Below are 22813 nucleotides of genomic sequence, written 5' to 3'. Positions count from 1 at the left end.
CGCACTGTGTCAATTAGTCCTTTCTTTTGTCTGTCCTGAATCTTCCAATATTCACTTTCATTGAATGGCCCAATTTCTAGCATTGTGAGAGTAGGAGGAAAACTTCTTCCTCTCCACTGTCTCCACACCACTGAGTGATGAGCCTTCCCCAGTCAGAGTCCTAACCCTACCCATCCGCAATATATGAAGGATAATAATGGCCTACCTTACGGGGACGTTGCAAGGTTTATTGGTATGTATGACCAGATCACAGCTTGCGGTTTGAGCTACTGCACTAGAAGCTGCCTTTGGAGCTTAAATCCGTGCCAGAACACTTTTAGACCTGGGGCTTGCTCAGGATGCAAGGGTTTGGCCTTGGGATCTGTGGCGCAACTAAGAGTGTTTCTGAGCATTTGCAGAGAGCGTTGCCCTCAGAACGAGACTATAGTTCATCCCCAACAGATCTGGGAAGAAGGGGGCCAGGATCACAGGCTGGAGCTCCAGTGTGTTCTGGAAGCTAACTTCTAAAACAATCTTCCATACCCTGGTGCCCTCCATATGTTTTGGACTACAACTCCTATCAGCCCAGCCATGGGAGTTGTAGTCCAAAACATCTGGTGGGCACCAAGGTGGGGGAAGTTCAGGGCTGGCACCAGCCTTTCCTGGGCCCGCAGCGCCCACACACCCCACCTACCTCTTCCGTCGCCTCATGTGAATGCCCTGTGCACGCATGCGTACCATCAAACAATATGGTGACGGGGGCTTCCCTAAGAGGCTGGTGCCCTGCCGCCATCTTGGTTGATGGCACGCATGGGCGCTATGCTACCTCCGCCTCCACCTTGGTTGATGGTCGGTATGCGTACGCAGCACACACAGCATTCACAGCAACGGGAGAGGTAGGTGTGGCGTGTGCAGGCTTATTGAAGCCCACGCAGTCTGTATAGGGGGGTGCCTGGGAGCTCCCTCTCTGCAAGCTGCAGCAGGGTTGGGAGTTGACTGAGATCATGGAACAGAACCTCTACCCTTCCACCCTAAGGAGGGGCCCTTCAGGGGCCCTCGGCCAGTGCCCAACCTGGCCGCCCTCTGGCGCCAGCCCTGGGGAAGGTTGCTCTAGAAGGTTCCTGGCCTCATTATTTTGGAACATGGGAAGCTGGTTTATACCACTGGTCCATCTAGCTCCGTATTCTCTACACTGACTGGCAGCAGCTACCAGGATTTCAGGCAAGGTTCTCTTGGAGATGCCAGAGACTGAACCTGGGACCTTCTGCATGCAAAGCAGATGCTCTTCCACTGAGCCACAGGCTTTCCCTGAGCAGGCTGGCTCCATCGTTGGGACTCTAAGACCAAGAAAGAAAAAGTTATAGAGGGGCATCCATTCAAGTATGCACACCATAAATCCCTCACCCCCACTCTGAAACTGCCAAGTCCAAACCAGACTTGGATGCTGGAAAGCTAGCTGCTCAGTTTTCCCTTGTGGGCTCTTTTTGCTGGGAGTGTCCCTGGATTTGGGGGGGGGCAGGGTATCTCTGAGGCTTGGGATTGCACTGAAGCCCTCTAGCCATGCAGCTGGCTGTGGGTGGGGCAGGGCTGGCATTTCCACAAACCCCAGATCTGAAATGGATGAGAAGGTGCCTCTTGACGGGGACCTGGAATCCGAGGAATCTCCCACCAGCCACTTCTTGCCCTCAGCTGTCAATAGGAGCGCCATCCTTCTTTGTCTCAGCGGAATGGTAGTGTGGGTAGGTGTAGAGAAGGAACTGGCAGTGTGGGCCTTAGGGAGATAGTTGTATCAGAACTTGGAAGAATACTTTTCAAAAGGAATAAATTACCATTACAATTACAATTGTTCTGAAAGGAATTGATTACTTGACTGTTACTCAAAAGTCATCACTACAAGTACACTTAAGTTACTTAAAACAAAACTAGAGAGTCTACATCTACAAGGTGCTGGCCTTGGCTGCTGCACACCTAAGTAGCCTAAAACAACATTAAATATAAACACAAACATACAGAGGCAGTAGAATAATTATTTTTATCCATAAGATAGCAATGGTGGTCTCTCTGCTGGTAAGGGAGGTGGGGAGGGAAGCAGAGGCCACAGCTCAGATCTTTCCACGTCAAACCAAGTGCAACCCCCCCCCAGCCAGCCAGCATAATCTCTCTCACTTAACCACCTCCCCGGCCCTGCCCTGCCACCAACTAAGGGACACCCATCCAAGCAAACATTTTCCCTGAGATGCAAAAAAGTTAAAACACTGCAAATGCAGCAAAGTAGCAAGGGAGAGCAGCAGAGGCTGCTCCGTGTGCCAAGTGCAGACAGTATTAAGACACACAAACATACACACATCATTGTCTCTCACCTCCACAGTTCTTCATCTCCATTCCACTGCTGCCTCCTTCTCCTCCTTCATCCATGATCTTGCCCTCCGGCTCCTTTTTCTCTCCACTCCATTCTTAACCGCCACCATCCATTTTTTTAAACAATTGTTTTCTCCACCCCACCCCTGTCTCACTCCCCACCTCCTCCCTCGTCGCCTCCTACCCACCCACAGAGCATGAGGGAAGAGCGACGCTGCACAGAAGCCCAGTTTGAGGCACATGATTTTCATCCACAAATCAGAGGAGCAGAAGACTTCCCCAGCTTTCCCCCCCCCCAAGTAATGCCCAAAGGTAATGCTGGAAACATTACAATTACTCCTCAAAAGTAACAAAATTACTCCTATTACAATCAAAATGTACAAGAATTACCCATTCATTCCTCAAAAAAGTAATGAATTACAAGCAATTCATTTTTTGTAACTAGTTACTTCCAAGCTCTGAGTATAGTAAACCTCTACACACACATGCACACACATTTAACCTGGGGTCCACAAGAGTAACAGAAACCTTATGGTCCGCTTTCAATGTTTGTGAGTGGAAAAGAATCTAGGCCCAGAACTGACCTGATATGGATTGCATTGCATCTCCAAACCCAGTACCATAGCTTGCAGGCTTCTGAGCTACACAGAGCTCTTCATTAAGGAAGAAGGAGAAACTGGTGCCTTAGCTTTAAAGTGAACTAGAAGGTGAAGAATTAAGACATACAGACCAATACAGACATATTTTATTCACTTTCAGACCCTTTTCATGGATAATCATTATTCTGCTCATTATAGCCTAAGAATTCAGCTACTTAAATTTTTTCTGAATGAAGAATTGTGTGTAACTTGAAAACTTGGGTCTATACCAGCCTTCATCAACCTGGTGCCCTTCAAATTTTTTGGACTACAACTCCCATTAGCCCATTTTCCAAGTACCAGTTGGCTAGCGCCTGTGACTTCATGCAGTAGTTTGGTAGCATAGTGCATATCTCAAATCTTGAGGCATGTGCAAGATCCGAAGGAGTGGAGCCTTCCACAGGAAGTGCACATAGAAGCTGTCATGAGACGTGCCCATGAGCAAAGCAGACAAACAAAGGAAAAGAGGGAAAAACTTGCTCCCCAGTTTTATCAACCTCTTTGGCAACCAGTCAGAAGCCGAGAACCAAGTGATGTGGGGGAGAGGACAGAATCAGCTGGTTGGCAACTGTATTTGTGAGCGGTTCTGAGCGCCTGACAAGAACAGGAACCAACCCTCTGATATTCTTACAAAAAAGGCAGGACTTCTATTTTGGGACCTGGGAGCGCTTGTATCAGATGTTGAGAGACAGAACATAGGAGTTCCACCGAGGACAGTAGAGGCTTGGGCCAGTGTGGGAAGGGGAACAAAAATAATCTTAGCGAGGGGGTTGGGGAAGAAAGTTTAGGCTGCCTGCTAAGGTCCATTCACCTTATTTGATATTGGTTTAGAAGAAAAGAAAAGAAAAGAGAGCAATGCAGATCTGGAGTTAGGGAGAGTAATGATATCACGGGGGCTAGCCAATCAGTGTTGTGCATGCCCACTTTCAGCTGCAAAGTGGCAGACCCATCTCCCTTTGTGCTAGATGCTGGAGAAATAGAGTTCTTGAAACAAATCATGGGGCAGCGCAGTTCTCACGGCCCCGCCCCTCAAGTGATGCTTCTTCTGTGAGCACCCTTCATAAATTATGGCTTGGATTTTGCAGTCTATACTAAATGCGTGCAAGAAGAACAAATAATCATGCTTCCTTAATTGTTCATCTGGCAATCCTGAGAGGTAGATCACTTGCATGCCCCTTTTACTGAAGCTGAGCATTATCGTTGCGGGCCCTGAATCGGTCTGCAGTTAACCATGCTCAAAACCCCTTGGTTGTACACTTTATTGGCAGGGAGTTCCACAGGGCAGCGCCTGCCACACTTGAGGTTTGGTCCCTGGTGGAGGCCAACTGAACCATCTGTTAAAGAAAAATAAGAAAAAAATAAAAAACCTAGTTGGTCACTGTGAGAACAGAAGGTGCTGAACTACGTGGGGCACTTTTGGCCCGATGCAACTTCCTCAGGGCTCTTCTGATGTTCCTAAGCAGCCCAGTTATTTGCACATCGACTTGAAAGTAATTCCTGCTGAGTTCCGTGTGACCTTTACTTGCACAAAGGAATCCTCTACCCAGTGCCTGATGGAAGCTGGATGATATGGGCTGGTGCATAATGGTGTGTGTTCAACCATGTGAAGGCTCCTGGAGGGTGTGTGGAATAGAAGGCCTGCAATTTTGGCTCTTTTTCACCCTGCCACAAATGAATCCTGGCAAGGTCCAACACATGCAAGGAATGCGCTCCTGTGCGCCTGAGCTATGTTCGGTCCTGGAATGGTAGAGTCTGGGGTTTGGCTCTTCTGCCCTTCGGCTGGGCTGGGCAGCTGCTGGGCCTGTGAGAGGTGGCTGGGGTGGGGGAGTGTGGGAAGGGGAGGCAGACATTCCTCGATTAATCCTACTGTCTTCAGGCTGGGCAAGCATGGTCTCCGCTTCCAGAAGCAGCTGCTGGGAGCAGCTGATGGCCATTCTGGGCCCTTTGCCTTCCCAAATCCAGAGTGGAGCAGGCACTGGAAGCTGATCATAGGCCTGGACATCACAGAATCACAGAGTTGGAAGGGGCCTATAAGGCCATCGAGTCCAACCCCCTGCTCAGTGCAGGAATCCAGGATTTTAAAGCATCCCTGACAGGTGGGTCTCCAGCTGCTTCTTGAAGGCCTCCAGTGTTGGAGAGCCCACCACCACCCTAGGTTATTGGTTCCACTGTCATACTCTAACAGTTAGGAAGTTTTTCCTGAGGTTCAGTCAAAATCTGGCGTCCGGTAACTTGAGCTCATTATTCCGTGTCCTGCACTCTGGGACGATCGAGGAGAGATCTTGGCCCTCCTCTGGGTAGGAACCTTTCAAGTACTTGAAGAGTGCTATCATATCTCCCCTCAGTCTTCTCTTCTCCAGGCTAAACATGCCCAGTTCTTTCAGTCTCTTTTCATAGGGCTTTGTTTCCAGACCTCTGATCATCCTTGTTGCCCTCCTCTGAACCTGTTCCAGTTTGCCTGAATCCTTCTTAAAGTGCGGTATCCAGAACTGGACACAGTACTGAAGATGAGGCCTAACCAGTGATGAATATGGGAACTAATACTTCACGTGATTTGGAAACTACACTTCTGTTAATGCAGCCTAAAATAGCGTTTGCCTTTTTTGCAGCCACATCACACTGTTTGCTCATATTCAGCTTGTGATCAACAATAACCCTAAGATCCTTCTTGCATGCAGTATTGCTGAGCCAAGTATCCCCCATCTTATAACTGTGCATTTGGTTTCTTTTTCCTAGGTGTAGAACTTTGCACTTATCCCTGTTAAATTTTATCCTGTTTTTGGCCCAGTCCTCCAGCCTATCAACATCCCTTTGAATTTCGTTTCTGTCTTCCAAGGTATTAGCTATCCCTCCCAATTTTGTATCATCTGCAAATCTGATAAGCATTCCCTGCACCTCCTCATCCATTAATAAAAATGTTGAAGAGCACTTGAGATGCTTGAAACCTGAATAGCAACTTGCAGCATATGTGGGCACAGCTGGCCCAAGGCATTTGGCTGCTCTTCAGAGGAGCCACAGAGAGGCTTGCTGGGTCTTTTGAGCCTGAGAAGCAAGAAGCAACACTTGGGAGGTAAAATGAAGTGGAGCCTAGTAGGTGGGGCATGGCCTAACGAGGATGGCAGTCAGTGCCTGTTCCCCATTTGGGGTGCCACTTGGATGAGATGCTGTCATTGGGCCCTTCCCTCCGTGAGTCAGTCCATCTGCAAGATTCAAAAGGAAGCACTTCTGCACACAGCACCGCATGGTTACATTATGGAATTAGCTCCCGCTAGATGTGGTGATGGCCGGCAGCAACTTGGATTAGGCGAATTCTGATAAGGCTATCAGTGGCTACTAGCAAGAATGGCTGTGTTCTGCCTCCACTGTTGGAGGCCGTATATTATTATTATTATTATTATTATTATTATTATTATTATTATAATTAATTAATTAATTAATTAATTAATTTGTATCCCGCCCTTCCTTCCAGCAGGAGCCCAGGGCGGCAAACAAGGCACTTAAACCACTTTAAAACATCATAAAAACAAATCTTAAAATACATCAAGACAAAGCGTTAAAAACATTTTAAAAACTTTTTAAAAAAAGGGTTAAAACATTATTAAAAACATATTAAGCAATTCTGACACAGACACAGACTGGGTTAGATCTCAACTTAAAAGGCTTGTTGAAAAAGAAAAGTCTTCAAAAGGCACCGAAAAGATAGCAGAGATGGCGCCTGTCTAATATTGAAGGGGAGGGAATTCCACAGGGTAGGTGCTGCCACACTAAAGGTCCGTTTCCTATGTTGTGCAGAACGAACTTCCTGATAAGATGGTATCTGCAGGAGGCCCTCACCTGCAGAGTGCAGTGCTGGACTGAGTATATAAGGGGTAAGACGGTCTTTCAGGTATCCTGGTCCTGAGCTGTATAGGGCTTTGTACACCAAAACTAGAACCTTGAACTTTGCCTGGTAGCAAATGGGCTGTATATCTCTGAACACCAATTGCTGGGAGTCACAGAATCCAGATCATGTGATGCGTCATTCTTTCTCCAGCCCATCAACTTGAGAAAAGGTGCAGAATCTGATTCTAACAACATTGCCCCCCCATTTCTAAAGTTGAGAGGAATTAACCCCCCTCAGTGTCATCGCCTGAGATGACTGTATATTTAGGAGTGCCTGTAATGTCTGGGGAAAGGGTTCCATCCTACATTTCTCCCTGGCATGCTAACTTTCTAAGTGCAGGGAATTATTTTGCATGGCGGCACATTGAAAACAAGGCCTTAGTCTTAGCTGGGATTTTTAATCATTTTGATTGCGCCTTGGATTTGTCACGCTGCAGTTTCATTGCCTGCTGCTGCTGCCTTACTCCTCACATACGGATTGTGTTGCAGAGCTTGGAAAAGTTACTTTTTAAAACTACAACTCCCATCAGCCCCAGCCGGCATGGCCCCTGGATTGGGCTGATGGGAGTTGTAGTTCAAAAAAAGTAACTTTTCCAAGCTCTGTTGTGTTGTGCACCACATCAAGAGCTTGGCTAAGTAATACACAGGAAAATAAAAGAATTCAGTCAGACTGTTAGCTGAGCTGTGGCAAGGGAGGTGTCCTCTGGATGCCCTGCTGGGTGTTGGAGGTAGGCGAAAGGTCACTCTGAACAAGTTTGGTAAGAAAGCAAGCTGGAATTTGTCACCTAGTGCAAAATTTCGTGGCGAATGTGGATGGGTAAGGAAATCTATATTAAAATAGCAAAACATCTTACATGGGGTCCCATATAACCTTGCATGTGCAGGAGAAATAATCCGCAGCGTGCTTGGATGGAGTGCAAACTGGAGAAGGTTTGATTAATGCAGCAGAGAGAGCACAGCTCTCATGTTTCAGATGCTTTGTCACCGTACGTCATGGGCCCCATTAACATGATGCTCTGCATCCCTGCTCTGTTGCCATGGGAACAGCTTCCCCCTCCCCTTCCTCCTCTCCCCCAGCAGTTATTTATCTATCAACCCGCTAAGGGGACCTTCACACATTTCCAAGTGGCTTGGGAGTCCCCTTGCGCCAAGTGTATGTGTGAAGGGGGAGGGGGAGACAGATGTGTCAGATCTTGTGGCCAGATGTGATTTTATATTCCACTTTTTTTGCAAGTGGGGGTAGGGAAACTTCTGTGCCCGTTGCCTGTGTCTGCAACTCACACAGACACACACGTTGCAGCTGAGCTCATCTCTCCAGAGGCAGCGAAGGATAGCTCAGTTTTCTTTCACAGTTGCAGCTGGTTGACCTCAGCCCTCAGCTATGAGGTGGGCAGGGGAGTGGTGTGTGTGTCTTGTGTGTGTGTGCATGCGTGCAGATCAGCAGCAGAGGTCAGGAAGCCAAATTTCTCACTTGCTCTGCGTTTCACTTTTTTGCTGCCTGCGGGTCTGGATAAACCCTAATTTCAGATCCATGGTCTTAGCGGCTTCAAACCATGTTCATCTCTACTTTATATCCCATCCTCCCCTCAGTGTGTGCTGTGCATGGTCCCCCTCCCATTTGGTCTTCGCAATAACCCTGCAAGGTAGGTTCGGCTGAGTGGACACATCCACCCAAAGCCCATTTAAAGCACATGTCTTCCTTCAAAGAACACTGGGAACTGTAGTTTACCCGCTCATAAAGATACAATTCCTAGCACCCTTAACAAATGTACAGTTCCCAGGATTCTTTGGGGGAAGCTGTGTGCCTTAAATGTGTTGTGTGCACAGTGGGGAGGACAGCCTGGCTGGGAGTCCAGAGTCTATGAGTTCAAATCCCCACTCGTGTCTCCTGGGTGTCAAGGGCCAGCTAAAGATCACCCCCACAGTGAGTGGCTCAGGGGTTACGTGCCCTGCCACCTGTGCAGCCGTGGGCAAGCTGCAGAGTCCCAAGGAGCCCAGTTGCCCCCAGCTGGCAGTTGCGGACAACGAAGGGGCTGGCTTGTGCATCTGTGGCAAGCCGAGCAGGCCCTAGCCAGCTGGGGAGGACTAGTCTCAGAGGGAGGCAATGGTAATCCCCCTCTGAATATCACTTACCATGAACACCCTAGGGTAGCCAGGCTCTCCTCCCCACTGTGCTATACTTCTTTAGGTTTGTACAGGGCAGTCTCCACCCCCCCCCCATACGCATGTATCAGAAAAGGCTCTTCTGAAACCCCCTTCCGTTGCAGGCCTGGGAGCCCAGATCCCCAGCTGAAGGGAGAGGAGGCTTTTGGAGACAGAGAGAGAGAGAGAGAGTGGAGGGAGGGGGGAGTGCTCTTTGCAAGGCACCTGCATGCTCCTGGACAGCGAGATCCCCCAGCTTTGCTTAAGGGGTAAGAAAAAGTGCATTGAGAACCACCTCCCTGTCACCCTGCAACCAAATCCCCAGTGCCTGTGATGTGCGGCCTGCCAAGCGGGTAATACACAAACAATGAAATAAGCTGTCAGAAATGCAACAATGCGTCTGGGGGGGGAGCTGGGGAAGGGGGCAGTCCAGCTGTGAGCAGATGTTTGGTGTGCTGAGAAACTCCCCATGGCATCATCCAGGAGTTGCTGCTTGCGCCCAGTTTGGGCATGTCAGGAGTGCGGGGCGGCTCCTCCTCGCTTGTACTGTCTTCCACAACCCCTGCTTCCTCTCCTGAGCCGCTTCGAAATGACCTGTTTGTTGAGCTGTCATCCTGACTGGTTCGCGGGGAGATTAGCTATTGATTAAGCCTCCTTTCTGATTTGTTTCCGGGGAAGTTAGAAGGCGCTGAGTGAAAGCAAGTGGCATGCCATGCTTTCCAGAGCATTTTCCCATTGCTTTCCTTATCCCCAAAAAGTCAGATCCTTTGGAGAAATGGGTTTGTTGCACAGGGCCTCCCAATCCGCTATGAATGAGCAACATGCATATGCTGGTATGTGATTGAATCCTGCCCAAAAATAGCAAGTCTGGAAGCTGCCCCCACTCCCCGGTCCACCTTTTCTTTCCAGGGCCTGCTCTAATGCTGTTGGTGCGGTTGGCCTTACAATTATTTATTTATTTTATTTATTATTTGATTTATATCCCGCCCTTCCTCCCAGCAGGAGCCCAGGGCGGCAAACAAAGGCACTAAAAACACTTTAAGACATCATAAAAACAGACTTTAAAATACATTAAAACAAAACATCTTTAAAAGCATTATTTTAAAAGCTTTCAAGAATCTTAAACAAAAGATTAAAAACATATTGCTTTTAAAAAAAAGGTTTAAAAACATCTTAAAAAGCAATTCCAACAGAGACGCAGACTGGGATAAGGTCTCTACTCAAAAGGCTTGTTGAAAGAGGAAGGTCTTCAAAAGGTGCTGAAAAGATAGCAGAGATGGCACCTGTCTAATATTTTAGGGGAGGGGATTCCAAAGGGTCGGTTCTAAAGGTCTGTTTCCTATGTTGTGCCGAACGGACCACCTGATAAGATGGTATCTGCAGGAGGCCCTCACTTGCAGAGCGCAGTGATCGACTGGGTATATAAGGGGTAAGACGGTCTTGCAGGTATCCTGGTTCCAAGATGCATAGCGCTTTCTATACCAAGACTACAACCTTGAACCATTAGAGAATGTGGGGTTGGGGAGAGGTGTTGGAGGAGAGACCTTTGTGTGCTACCCAACCTGCTGCGTGCCTCCAAGCTAGAGAATGGGGAGGTCCGATGCAGCTTACAGTCTGGCAGAGTTTTGCACGTGGAATAGAGGAGGGTGCCATCTTGTTCTTCACTTCAGGCAGCGAAATATGTCGGGCCGGCCTTGGCAGTTGGACAATAACTGTCCAGCTCTAGAAAACGCATGCGCTGTGTGACGACGAGCTGCTTTTCCAAATGTGATGATACGGCCCCTTCTGGGGTAGAAAATGACAGCTGCTTAACTGCCACTCAGGACAGCTGATGGTGTGTGTGTGTGTGTGTGTGTGAGAGAGAGAGAGAGAGAGAGAAGGGAAACTGATTTTGACTGAACATCAGAAAAAACTTCCTAACTGTTAGAGCGATATGACAATGGAACCAATGACCTAGGGAGGTGGTGGGCTCTCCAACCCAGGAAGCATTCAAGAGGCAGCTGGACAGTCACCTGTTGGGGATGCTTTAACCTGGAGTCCAGCATTGAGCAAGGGGCTGGACTCGATGGCCTTACAGGCCCCTTCCAACTCTATGGTTCTATGATTCTATGAAACAGCTGCAAGTGTTATATATGACACACGTTAAAATGGTACATGTCTCTGGATCCTCTTGGGCAGAGAAATAAGAAAGTTAAAAGTGCATTCAGAGGCTACAAATACAGTTTCGGTGAGCTGCAGAATCTGAGGCCCCCTAGGGTGGTAGGTGTCCTACTTTACAGAGGACACACTTCTATTTGAAGGCATCGTCTATATGATGGTCTGCCCAGCCAAAATCCGCTTTAAAGAAATAAAGCCCTAAGGAGGGAGAGCAGGGTGTGTGTGTGTTGGGGGGGCTTGAGGTTACCCATCCCCACTTAGCGCCTGGACCGCAGACTGAGCAGGCTGGCCCACAGGCCACCTTGCTTGCACTCTTCACCCTTGCTATGGTGCAATGTATTGCATTTTTATTTACATTATAGCAATCATTTGTAAATGTGTTTGTGTACATCTACAAACGAGCATATGCAGATGTTATGCAAATGTGTGTCCTGTTTTTGGCAGTGGGTGACTGGCCGCCCTGAGCTGCCTGGACTCCCTCTTCCAAATGGTGCCCCGTGGCTTCCATAGGGTCTTGATGCCCCACCTGGAGAAAGAGGACACTTTTGCACAAAACCCTCACCTTGGTGGGTCTGGTAGGGCAAAAGGCAGGGTGGCCAAGCAAGAAGTGGTGCCAGAGCCAATGACTGGCAGGTTGGCCTCTCCTCTTCCCTACCGAGGCAGGCTGGGGTTGGTTGGGGCAATGCCCCATTTGCACTAGTAGACCGCCCTCCATGAACACCAGGGCACGCCATGTCCCTCCTGCATCTGCTGATCCTAAAGTTCTCGAGTCCAGGAGATGAGGAGATGGCCTGTTCTGGATGGGGTTGCGCTCCTCTGGAAGGAGCAGATTCGTAGTTTTGGGGTGTTCCTGGATCCAACAGCATCACTGGAGGCTCAGGGCCCCTCAGTGGCTAGGGATGCCCGTTTCCAGCCCCAGTTGGTTCACCAGCTTCCGCCCATTTTGGACAGAGATGACTTGGCCACAATGCTCCATGCTCTGGTAGCTTCCAGACTGCAATGCGCTCTATATGGGGCTGTCCTTGAAGACGACTCGTAAACTTCAGCTGGCCCAAAATGCAGTGGCCAGATTACTGGTTGGGGTTGCTTTTAGAACTTATGTAACCCCTGTTCCAGTACAGCTGCATTGGTTGCCAGTTCGTTTCTGGGTCCAATTCAAGGTGCTCACCTCAGCTTTTAAAGCCCAGAGACCATCTCCTTCCCTACACACCCTCTCAGGTGTTAAAATCAGCAGAGGAGGCCTTCTTGGTAGTTCCACCACCCTCACAAGTCCAGGGGATGGTGGCCTGGGAGAGGGCCTTCTCTGTGGCGGCCTCTAAGTTGTGCTATTTCCTTCCTATAGAGGCGCGTCTGGCCCCTTTCCTGCCTGGCCTTCGGCACCTGAGAAGTATGGTTTTAGGACCCACCCTACTCCTGTGAATGTAATGTGTTTTAATGGTTTTTAATACTGTATTTTAAATTTCTGCAAGTTGCCCTGGGACCTCATGGTGAAGGGTGGGTAACAGCAGCAATCATTGTATGTGGGAGGATGGAGGTGGGGGGTGTCTGGACTAGCAGCTGTTTCTTTTCCTCCCCCCCCACTTTCAAGTCAGTGCTTAAGATGCCCCTTCTCCAACAACAACAAAAATCTGCTGGAACAAGTCTGGATTCAGGACTAGGGACTGCAGCTGTCCGGCCAGTCTATGTGTGTGTGTGTGTGAGGAGGAGGAGAGAGAAGCTTTGCTGGGGAGCAAAATGCAGGAGTAACAAGATCCTTCCTTGTTGCCTGTGGAGGGGGGCAGGACAGGGTGCTACAGAAACAAAAATTGAAATGGACTGCCTTCAAGTTGATCCCGACTTATGGCGACCCTATGAATAGGGTTTTCATGGTAAGCGGTATTCAGAGGCGGTTTCCCATTGCCTTCCTCTGAGGCTGAGAGGCAGTGACTGGCCCAAGGTCACCCAGGGAGCTTCGTGGCTGTGCGGGGATTTGAATCCTGTTCTCCCAGGTCGTAGTCCAGCACTCTAACCACTACACCACACTGTCTCTCTACAGTAGTTTTGTGTACTCTTTTGCTTTTGTGTACTCTCACCGAAGCAGAAGAGTACACAAAACTCCTCCTGTGCATATGCAAAACCACCAGTTTAAAGGCCGTTAACTATGGGCCCCAAGTCCAGACTAGTGACGTGGGTGTATTCTGCAAGATGTTCTTGACACCATAAAAGCACATTAGTGATGGTCTGTGCTCTTGCAATTTCTGTATAAGATCACTGCAGTGCTTTGTGCATTGGGCTGCCTTTGAAGGGTGCTCTGAAACTGCAGCTAGTGCAGAATCCAGTGGCCAGACTGCTGAGTGGGACCAGAAGGTCTAAACATATAACTCCAGTTCCGGCCTGCCTGCAGCGTTGCTGACCATTTATTTCCGAGTCCAGTTCAAAGTGCTGGTTTGGACCTGCAGCCCCTATATTTGTTGTAATGGATTTTTATTGTATGTTTGGGGCACCTCCAGATTGCCAGTATTTTGCAGGAGGGATTCAAGCACACCCAGGAACTTTAGGTTTCCACAATTATAGTGGATCAAAGTGTTCTGACGCCCTAGTGCAACAAATCCACTTTTTAAAAAATGGGCTTTGGATAATGATAGGGAAATGCATTAAAAAGTGTGGGATGAATGAATAAATGAATGAATAATGGGAAGACGTGTGAACACCACAGAAGCAAATCAGGATGAATGCAGGACAAATACTTATTGCCATATAGCTGCCCCTTAAACAAATCAGAAGAAACGCTCAATAAAGCCTCTGCATAAGCCTTGCGGCAGCAAACCAGGATGAGTGCTCAATAACATGGTTGTCTGGAGAGGCTTTTTGTAGTTGTCCCTGCAAATTGCTTTGGGATGCTTTCTGGCAGAGTGGAGAGCTCCTTACATTGAATAAACTGAATTGCATGAAACGCTGGATACAGAAGGCTCAGCTCCTAACCAGGTGATAGGCCACTGGGTGCCTGACCACTCTTATGTTTATAAAAGAAGGAGAGTCCTAGAAGTCACATCCCCACCTCTGTAGGTCATCTCCAGGACACTGGCCTCCTTTGCAACCTTCAGCTGAAGTTTGCTTTGGGGAGGGGGGGTGTCACTGCCGATCAAGAGGAGTGGAGAACCACGCAGTCATCGCCTCCTCCTACTGGTGCCCCTTCTTTCTCTTTCTCTCCCTTCACTCCTTCGCGCCAAGACCCTGCAAGACCCCTAGAGGCCGGAGATCTTGTGGGGAGCCTGTTTCTCCAGCACCGCCTGCTGCAAACATCTGCAGCCCATTTCCTCCCTGGGCGCAATCCAGTAGTCTTTTCCATGTGCATGGCTCTGAACGGCTCCACGCCTCCCTTTCCCTTGGCAAAGGGGTGTGTGTGTGGTGTGTGTGTGGTGTGTGTGTGTGTGCGCGAGAGAGTGTGTCTTCCCCTCCCTGCATTCCCTTTTGGGAGGAAAGAGGCAGACATTCTGGTTTCTTGGGGGGGGGTTGGCACATGCTAATTCGTTTCAGGGGCATTATTTTGAAGGCCAGTCCTTAGAGCTGACGACTGCTGCATCCTGCTTCAGGGTTTACTGCAAGGATCAAATGCAAGGCTTCATATGCTCCAGCACAGTGGGGACGAGAGCCTGGCTGGCACTCCAGAGGCTGTGAGTTCAAATCCTGCTTGTGTCTCCTGGGTGTCAAGGGCCAGCTAAAGATCACCCCGACAGTGAGTGGCTCAGGGGTTACATGCCCTGCCACCTGTGCAGCCGTGGGCAAGCTGCAGAGTCCCAAGGAGCCCAGTTGCCCCCCAGCTGGCAGTTGTATTTAAAATGTTTTTGAAAATTTTAAATTGTGTTTTTAATTTTTTTTGCGTCTTTTAAAATTTGTGTATTTGTTTTTAATGTTTTTAGTTGCTGTAAAGCGCCCAGAGAGCTTCTGCTATGGGGCAATATATAAATGTAATAAATAAAATAAATAAAGGCAGGGGCTGGCTTGTGCAGCTGTGGCAAGCTGAGCAGGCCCTGGCCAGTTGGGGAGGACTAGCCTCAGAGGGAGGCAATGGGAAACCCCCTCTGAATACCGCTTACCCTATTCATAGGGTAGCCATAAGTCGGGATCGACTTGAAGGCAGTCCATGCCCCTTCTGCCTTTGTTGACCTGCCTTCCGGGATTGGACCCCCCGCAAGAACATAAGGGGAGCCCCAGCCCGTCCAGGCCACCATCCCGTTCTCACAAGGGCCGACTAAATGCCTATGGAAAGCTTGCAAGCAGGAGCTGGGCGCCAAACCCTCCCTCTGTTCGTGTTTCCCAGCCACGGGTGTTACTCAAAGACCATGGAGGGAGAACATAGCCATCGTGGATGCCAGCCACGGATAAATTAATCCTCCATGCATTCCACTCCTTTTTAAAGCCATCAGTAACTCCTGTGGGAGCAAAATCCACAGCTTAACTACGCGCTCCATACACAAGATACTGGGAGTGAAACAAAATGTTGTGCGGCTTTGAAATCTGGCAGCAACATTTCTGAACGTGACATCTGAAACAAAAGTGGGTTTATATATAATTAAGGCAATTAAGGGAAAATATTCAACAATCATTCTCTTGCTCAACAGAAAGAAACAGAAAGGCTGAACCTGCAAACAGGAAACTTTTGATTTAAGGCACAGCAATGTGGTGCCCTGCAGGTATTGTGGATTGCAACTCCCATCAGCCCCAGCCAGTGTGGCTAAAAGGAATAATGGGAGTTGCAGTCCTGCAACATCTGGAGGGCACCACATTGCCTACCCTTGCAAGGGACACCCCAGAAAACCTCTGCTCAAATGATGCTTGCAGCCAAGCCATAGAGCGACTGCCAGGTGGTTCTGGAGCTTCAGTGCAAACTTGGCATCTGTCTCCTTTAACTGAGGGCAGTGGCAGTCAAGACCAAAGGTGGAGGCCGTGCAGTGCCTTTATTTGGAGGTTTCATTAAGCTTCCTCTGACCTTTTCTGCAGGATTCCTCTTCTTGGTCTCGGAGTCCAGCGGTTGCCCCCATTTGCCCCCCTCTTGAACCAAGCATGCTTAGATCATAACTGGCCATTCTCTGGGGAGGAGGCCAGGCGCTGTGCATGGATGCCCCTGGACCACCTGATGGTGATGAACACCGTCCCTCCCTAGCATCTTGTCACAGCATCTCAATGTTCCTAATTAAGCTGAGAAAGAAATGATGTGGAAATAAATAGGTGTCTTCTCCTCTGTAGTCCAGCCTGAGTGTGATTGGGTTGCTCAGCAAGTGTTTATGGAAAGACTGAGCTGGGAGGGAAAGGGTCAGGGCTGTATTGCATTGTTCCCAGGACGGGCTTCAAAATGTGTCAGAGATTCCGAGGGCAGCCGGGAAGCAGCTAGAGCCCGGAACATGGGGGGGGGGCAGAGGGACTTCCCTGTAATCTCTTTTCCCCCATTCCAACATCTCCCCATCTTCAACCTCTGACCTATCTGCTTCCTACAGTGCATAGCAACCCACACACGAAATGTGTTTTCAACCCTTGCTTGCTTAAGAACATAAGAGCTGGAGGGGATCCCAAAGGTCATCTGGCCCAATCCCCGCCTGAAGAAAGAGCCAGGGAGGAATGCATTTATGGCTCCACTAATTTAGCAATATATATATGCCGCTCGGTTGTAAAGCAACAACCCTCTAAGAGGTTTACCAGTAACATTATTACCAATAAAAACAGTTAAAAACTAGTAATTAAAAAACTTAAAAGATAATTAAAACCAGCAGTAAGCTAAAAGGAGATTAAAACACATCAGCATCTATGTGCCCGAGTAGGCTTGCCTGAATGGACATATTTTAAGCAAGTGCCAAAAAGACTACAGGGAAGGCGCCTGCCTGATGTCAATAGGCAAGGAGTTCCAAAGTGTAGATGCTGCCACACAAAAAGAATGATTTTTTACAACTGCGAAACGAGTATTATGTGGCACCTGTAACAGTACCAGTTCCACAGATCGAAGTGGTGGAATGGGCACATGTAGGGTACGGTGGTCCTGCAAGCATACTGATCTCAAGCTCTTAAGGGCTTTATATACCAATAATAACACCTTGAACCTAGCCTGGTAGCAAATTGGCAACCAGTGCAGAACTCTGAGCAGGGTCTCACTCTGCAGCATTTGGCACCAACTGCAGTTTCCAGGGAAGCGCTAATACAAAGTATTATTGCAGTAATCCTGAAGTCCCCACTTCATAAGAAAATGAAGTCATCAGCTGGGCTTAACATTACGACCATGTCCAGGAATAGTTGTTTCCTTCCTTTTAACATTTTTTCCCTGAACACACAGCCTGAGGAAGGGTTCTGCATACCTTTAAAGCTTGCATGCTATACCTGAGTCCTAAAATGCAATAGACTGGTCAGATCCTCATACGCCATCAACCCTTGAACTGCCTCCACTGAAAAACTATTGTGTGTACAGAAACTTATGCATGAGTCATCCCTTGATGTAGATGGCAGTCATCCATTGATGAACATGCAAAGTATGAACTGGCCTGCAGGGAATTATGTGAGCTGGCTCTGTTGGACAATGCTGCCTGATCAGATGATGAGATATGGGGCATGTTGCAATCTGTAGGGATGGCCACCACGAAGAAGGGGTGATAGCCCAAGCAAGGAGAGGTCAGAGGGCGGTATTCAGTGCAGAGCTTGGGAAAGTTACCTTTTTGAACTACAACTCTCATCAGTCCCAGCCAGCATGGCCACTGGATTGGGCTGATGGGAGTTATAGTTCAAAAAAATAACTTTTCCAAGCTCTGATTCAGTGCTAGCCCTACTCAGAGTAGAGCCATTTAAGTTATTATTTATTTACTTATTTATTAAATTCATATCCCACCCTTACTCCCAGAAGGAGCCCAGGGCGGCAATAGGTATGACTTACTTAGGTGCATTACTATCAGTGGGTCTATTCTGAGTGGGACTGAGTAGATAACCCAGAAGTTTCATCTGGGCTTAGACAGCGCTTCTGCACCTCAGGCCGAACATCCATGTTGTCTCAGGAAGGTCCTGGAGCAACTGGCTGAGTTTTATAGCAGAGCTAGGTAGTCATTAGCTAGAAGCCCCACCCCCTGAGTGCTGCCTCCTGGCCAGTCACAGGGCCAGTGCCGGCTTCTTCAGCCTGTCATTGGCTCCTTTGTGGTGACGGGCTTTCTGGCCTTGGGGATCTCTCCTCAGAGCTCTGTTGGTCTCCGGAAGAGTCTAGACCAGCCACCAGGGTCTGGTAGAAGAGGAGTCTCCTCAGGGCTCCAGGGAGGGGAGGTGGGCTCCTCTTCCCAGGGGATGCACAATGGGATAGACCAGGAAGCGGCTCCAGCTTCTTGGAGCTGCTGCTGGTGGAGGATGGTGCCTCCTCGAAAGAGACCTGCTCACTGCCAGGGGATGCGGGAGGAGAGGGGGCCCCTTCCACCTTGCAAGCGATGCTCCTTGCCTCAGTGCCCCGTCGCTAGCCTCACCCTGTCCTTCTCCCCGCCTTTCCTCCCGACAGACAGCAAGGCCATCGTGGACGGGAACCTGAAGCTGATCCTTGGCTTGATATGGACCCTGATCCTTCACTACTCCATCTCCATGCCCATGTGGGAGGATGAGGACGAAGAGGACGCCAAGAAGCAGACGCCCAAGCAGCGCCTACTGGGCTGGATCCAGAACAAGGTCCCGCAGCTGCCCATCACCAACTTCAACCGCGACTGGCAAGACGGCAAAGCCTTGGGCGCCCTGGTGGACAACTGCGCTCCGGGTGAGGGGACTCGGTGGGAGCCAGAAAGCGGGGGGGGCCCTCTCTTGTCTGGGGGTGCAAATGGAGGCATTGGGATGGGGAAGCTGCCTTCTACCCTTGGTCCATCTAGCTCAGTGTTGCCGACACTGACAGGCAGCGGCTCTCTAGGGTTTCAGACCCGGGGGGCGGGGCTGTCTCTCCCAGCCCTGAGTGGATTGAACTTGGCACCTTCTGCATGCAAACCGGGTGCTCTGCCACAGAACTACGGCCCTTCCTTATTGACCAGAGCACGCATGTCCGTTCAGGCAGTCCCCACATTAGCATGACATATGAGTCCTGTTCCATCATTGTATGGGTGAAGAGGCGTCCCGGTCCCAGTGGGGCTGTGTGTTTAGCCCCACGCCTGAGGTTCCCTGCGACCCCAGGCATGGGGTGTGTCCATGGCGCCTCCTCACTCCAGCAGTGCCTCAGTAGGACTATTTGTATAGTGGGCAAGCTGCATAGTCCCAAGGAGCCCAGTTGCCCCCCAGCTGGCAGTTGCGGACAAGGAAGGGGCTGGCTTGTGCAGCTGTGGCAAGGTGAGCAGGCCCTAGCCAGCTAGGGAGGACTAGCCTCAGAGGGAGGCAATGGTAAACCCCCTCTGAATACCGCTTACCATGAACACCCTATTCATAGGGTAGCCGTAAGTCGGGATCGACTTGAAAGCAGTCCATTTCCATTTTTTTTGTGCAGCGTTTGCCAGCCTGGTGCCCTCCAGCCGTTTTGGACTGCAGCTCCTATCAGGCCCAGCCATGCTCCCGTCGGCCCCTATGGTGGCGTTTGCTGGGCCTGATGGGAGCTGTAGTCCAAAACATCTGGAGGGCTCCATGCCGGGGAAGGCTGCCTTCCGCTCCCTCCCCTCCTTTCTCTTCTCAGTAAACACCCCTTTTGCTTGGAGAGTTGCTGAGCTCACTGGTTTAGCCTCTTCTTCCAGGACTCGTCAGCCTAAACACTTCTCAGTCAGATTTATAGCCATGGGGAATCTGCCCTTGGCGCAGGGAAATCGAGCCAAATTTGGGCAGACCCAGAGGCCTAGACGGATGGGTTTGGCCGTGGGGGACCCTGGTTGAGAGGTGAAGCTTGTTTGTGGGTTGCCCATTGTAGTTTGCAGCAGTGGCTGGAGTTGATTGTGGCCTGCCGAATGTCTGGGATCTACATGTTCCCCTTTGTTTTGTATCCTTGGAATTAGTGTGCAATTTCTCCGTAGACAAACCCTGCTTAGCATCAATGCTCAATCCCTGCCATGGCTTTTTATGAGGCTTGAATCATGTAGCTGTGCATATGCCATTCACCCCGCCTCCCACCCTCCTCGTCCTGTGTGCTGTGGGCTGTGCCTCAAAGAAACGGCAGGACTTGAACAGCCGGCGGCCCACTCAGAAGAAAGGGAAAGGCCCTAGGTCAATAGCAGAGCATTTGGCTTTCATGCAGAAGGTCCCAGCTTCAATCCCCAGCAACACCTCCAGGTGAAGCTGGGAGATAATCCTTGTCTGAAATCCCTGGAGAGACACTGCCAGTCAGTGTAGACAAAACTAAGCTAGATGGGGCAATGGCCTGAGTCAGCGTCCTATGTTCCTAAATCCCACTGAGTTCAACATGGCTTGGTCCCAGGTCAATGGGCATAGGCGGACTTATTTCGGAGTAGACGTGTATAAGATTGCACTGTTGCGTCCTACAAATAGAGGGTCAGCTCGTCGGAACTCTCACCCCCTTCCTAGAGCGACTTTCCTCTTCATCTCAGGTCTGTGAAGGACCTGGTTGTATTTATGCTTGAGGGAACTGTACTCCACACATGGCAGAGGCCCCCTAGTCTTGTTTGATAAATTCTAGGGCTGGGCCCTGGCATTAAAAAAAGTGGGTTTGGGGATTAAGGCATGATGAGCCCAGATTCAAAGTAAGCACAGAGGGAGGGTAGGATGGGGAGCCCCCCTCCTTTAAAGCCCCCACTCTCCAGAGCTAGCTCCCTCCAACCCCGGAGCATCAGACAGAGCCCTTCCACACTCATATCCTGGCAAGACAAAAGGCTTTAGAGACTAAGAACTGGGCTGCCTCCTTTGGCTGCCCGGCCAAGACATGCTCCAGAGTTTACCTTAACAGAAGCCATGAAGAGTCCTTATATGTCGAAAGCTTCCCTCTAGTTCTGACCACCCCACCCTCCAAGCCTTTGTTCCTGTCATAGTTTCCGTCCTGCTCTGGGGGATTCCCTATACTTGCATGCCTTTGCTCTTTGAAATGTGTTCACGTCCAGCGCTAAAACCTTCACGGCCTGTCTTTGGCAGCTCTGCACTCATGTTTAGGCACAGAATTGCCTTTTGAGTGCTTGCCTGATAAGTCCCTGATGGAGTGCTCCCGTTTAACCCAGTGGCCGTGCTCCACTCCAGAGACAGCTGCATCGGACACCAGCAGAAGCTGCCTTATCCCAGCTTGGAACATTGGCCCATCTGGCCCAGCATTGTGTACCCTGGACGGCAGTCGTTCTTGAGGGTGTCAGGCACCTCTGCAAAAGGCCTGATTAACTGCAGAAGCCAGGGAACGATCCCAGGAGGACCTTGGACACGCAAAGAATGTTTTAGCCTTTGAACAGATAAAGTTGCCTCATGCGGGTTCAGACCATCGGACTGACAGCAACTCTTGAAGACAGGATGAGGAACCTTTGCAGCCTGAGGGCCGCATGTCCTCATGGGCAATCTTCCAGGGGCTGCATGCCAGATGCACAAAGTGGGCGGAGCAGTGGATGTGGCTCTTCCCTTTGCATGGGAGGCTGCAGTCCAGCCATGCAAAAGGCAGAGGCGTCTCTGTGCCTTCCCGGCAACATCTCTCCGTCCAGGCAAGCAAAAAGCTCTTGCCGCAGTTTGAGGGCATATTCCAGCCAGGCGACAGCACTCGGGGAGGGTGCAGAACAAGGCCGGCAAGGGGTGTGGCCAGGGGAGAGTCCCAGGGGCCAGATGGAGAGGCCTTGAGGGCCACAAGCAGAGCTTGGAAAAGTTTTTGAACTACAACTCCCATCAGCCCAATCCGGTGGCCATACTGGCTGGGTCTGATGGGAGTTGTAGTTCAAAAAAGTAACTTTTCCAAGCTCTGCACCTGGGCCTGCGGTGCCCCACCCCTGCTGTAAGGCCATGTGCTCTCCAGACCCTGTGCTACCTGATCCTTTTGACTGGAGGGACTGAGCTCTAGACTCGGAGCCTGCAAAGACTGGGCTCTGCCACTGCGCTCTGGCCCCTCTCACTCTGCTGCCTGCACAGGAGCCATTGTGCCATATAGGAGGCAAAGCTGGCCAGTGGTTAGAGCAACCAGATCAATGGTTGCGCCCCCTGCCTGAGCAGTGGTCTAGTGACTTAGATCCAGTTCCATGTTTTCTCCTTATCTAGGAACTGGAATCATCTTGTGCCTGTGGGTCAGGGCCAGCCCTACCATTAGGAGAAGTGAGGCAGCTGTGTCAGGCGTCAGGTGTTGGGGTGGCAGTGCCTGACCATTTTCCCTGAGACTCCTAAGCTAGCCTGTTGCCCCCGGGTGTCGAAGAGGATGGGATCTGGCTGCCTGCGCTGAAGCAAGGGTCAACGGCCAGGCTGGTTTGATTCTGTGCTTGGACCAGGAAGCAGCACCATCTTGTCCTTTGCCTCAGGCAGCAAAATGCCGTGGATCACTTATGCGCTCCTTCAGAAGCCCCCTCAGTGGATGGCCTTGGGCAAGACACTGTGTCCTCAGAGCCTCCCCCCTGCCCGCCTCTCCAGTTTGCAACATGGAACATTGACATTGACCCCTGCGGAGCACTGCAAGACAGCAGCTATTCTTGTTGTGATGAGGATTACTGAGGGAAGTGCTTTTGAATGCTCCAAATAGCACAGCTTTATTAGCAGAGTCCATTCCAGTAGTGCCAGCCTTGCTACTCTCCCTC

General features: G+C 50.0%; 1 protein-coding gene across 2 annotated transcripts in view; it reads left to right on the top strand.

Annotated features, from left to right (window-relative positions):
* The window catches only part of FLNC (filamin C), a 102443-nt gene that overhangs the window by 10712 nt on the left and 68918 nt on the right, over positions 1 to 22813 (top strand). For both annotated transcript variants that reach the window (XM_061638007.1, XM_061638006.1), the window contains exon 2: positions 18652 to 18900. In XM_061638007.1, coding sequence (XP_061493991.1) covers positions 18652 to 18900 — 249 coding nt within the window. The remainder of the gene's footprint in view (positions 1 to 18651; positions 18901 to 22813) is intronic.

This window comes from Rhineura floridana, chromosome 8 (genome assembly GCF_030035675.1).
Source record: "Rhineura floridana isolate rRhiFlo1 chromosome 8, rRhiFlo1.hap2, whole genome shotgun sequence".
Classification (NCBI taxonomy): Eukaryota; Metazoa; Chordata; class Lepidosauria; order Squamata; family Rhineuridae; genus Rhineura; species Rhineura floridana.
This window is presented reverse-complemented; position numbering and strand designations above follow the sequence as displayed.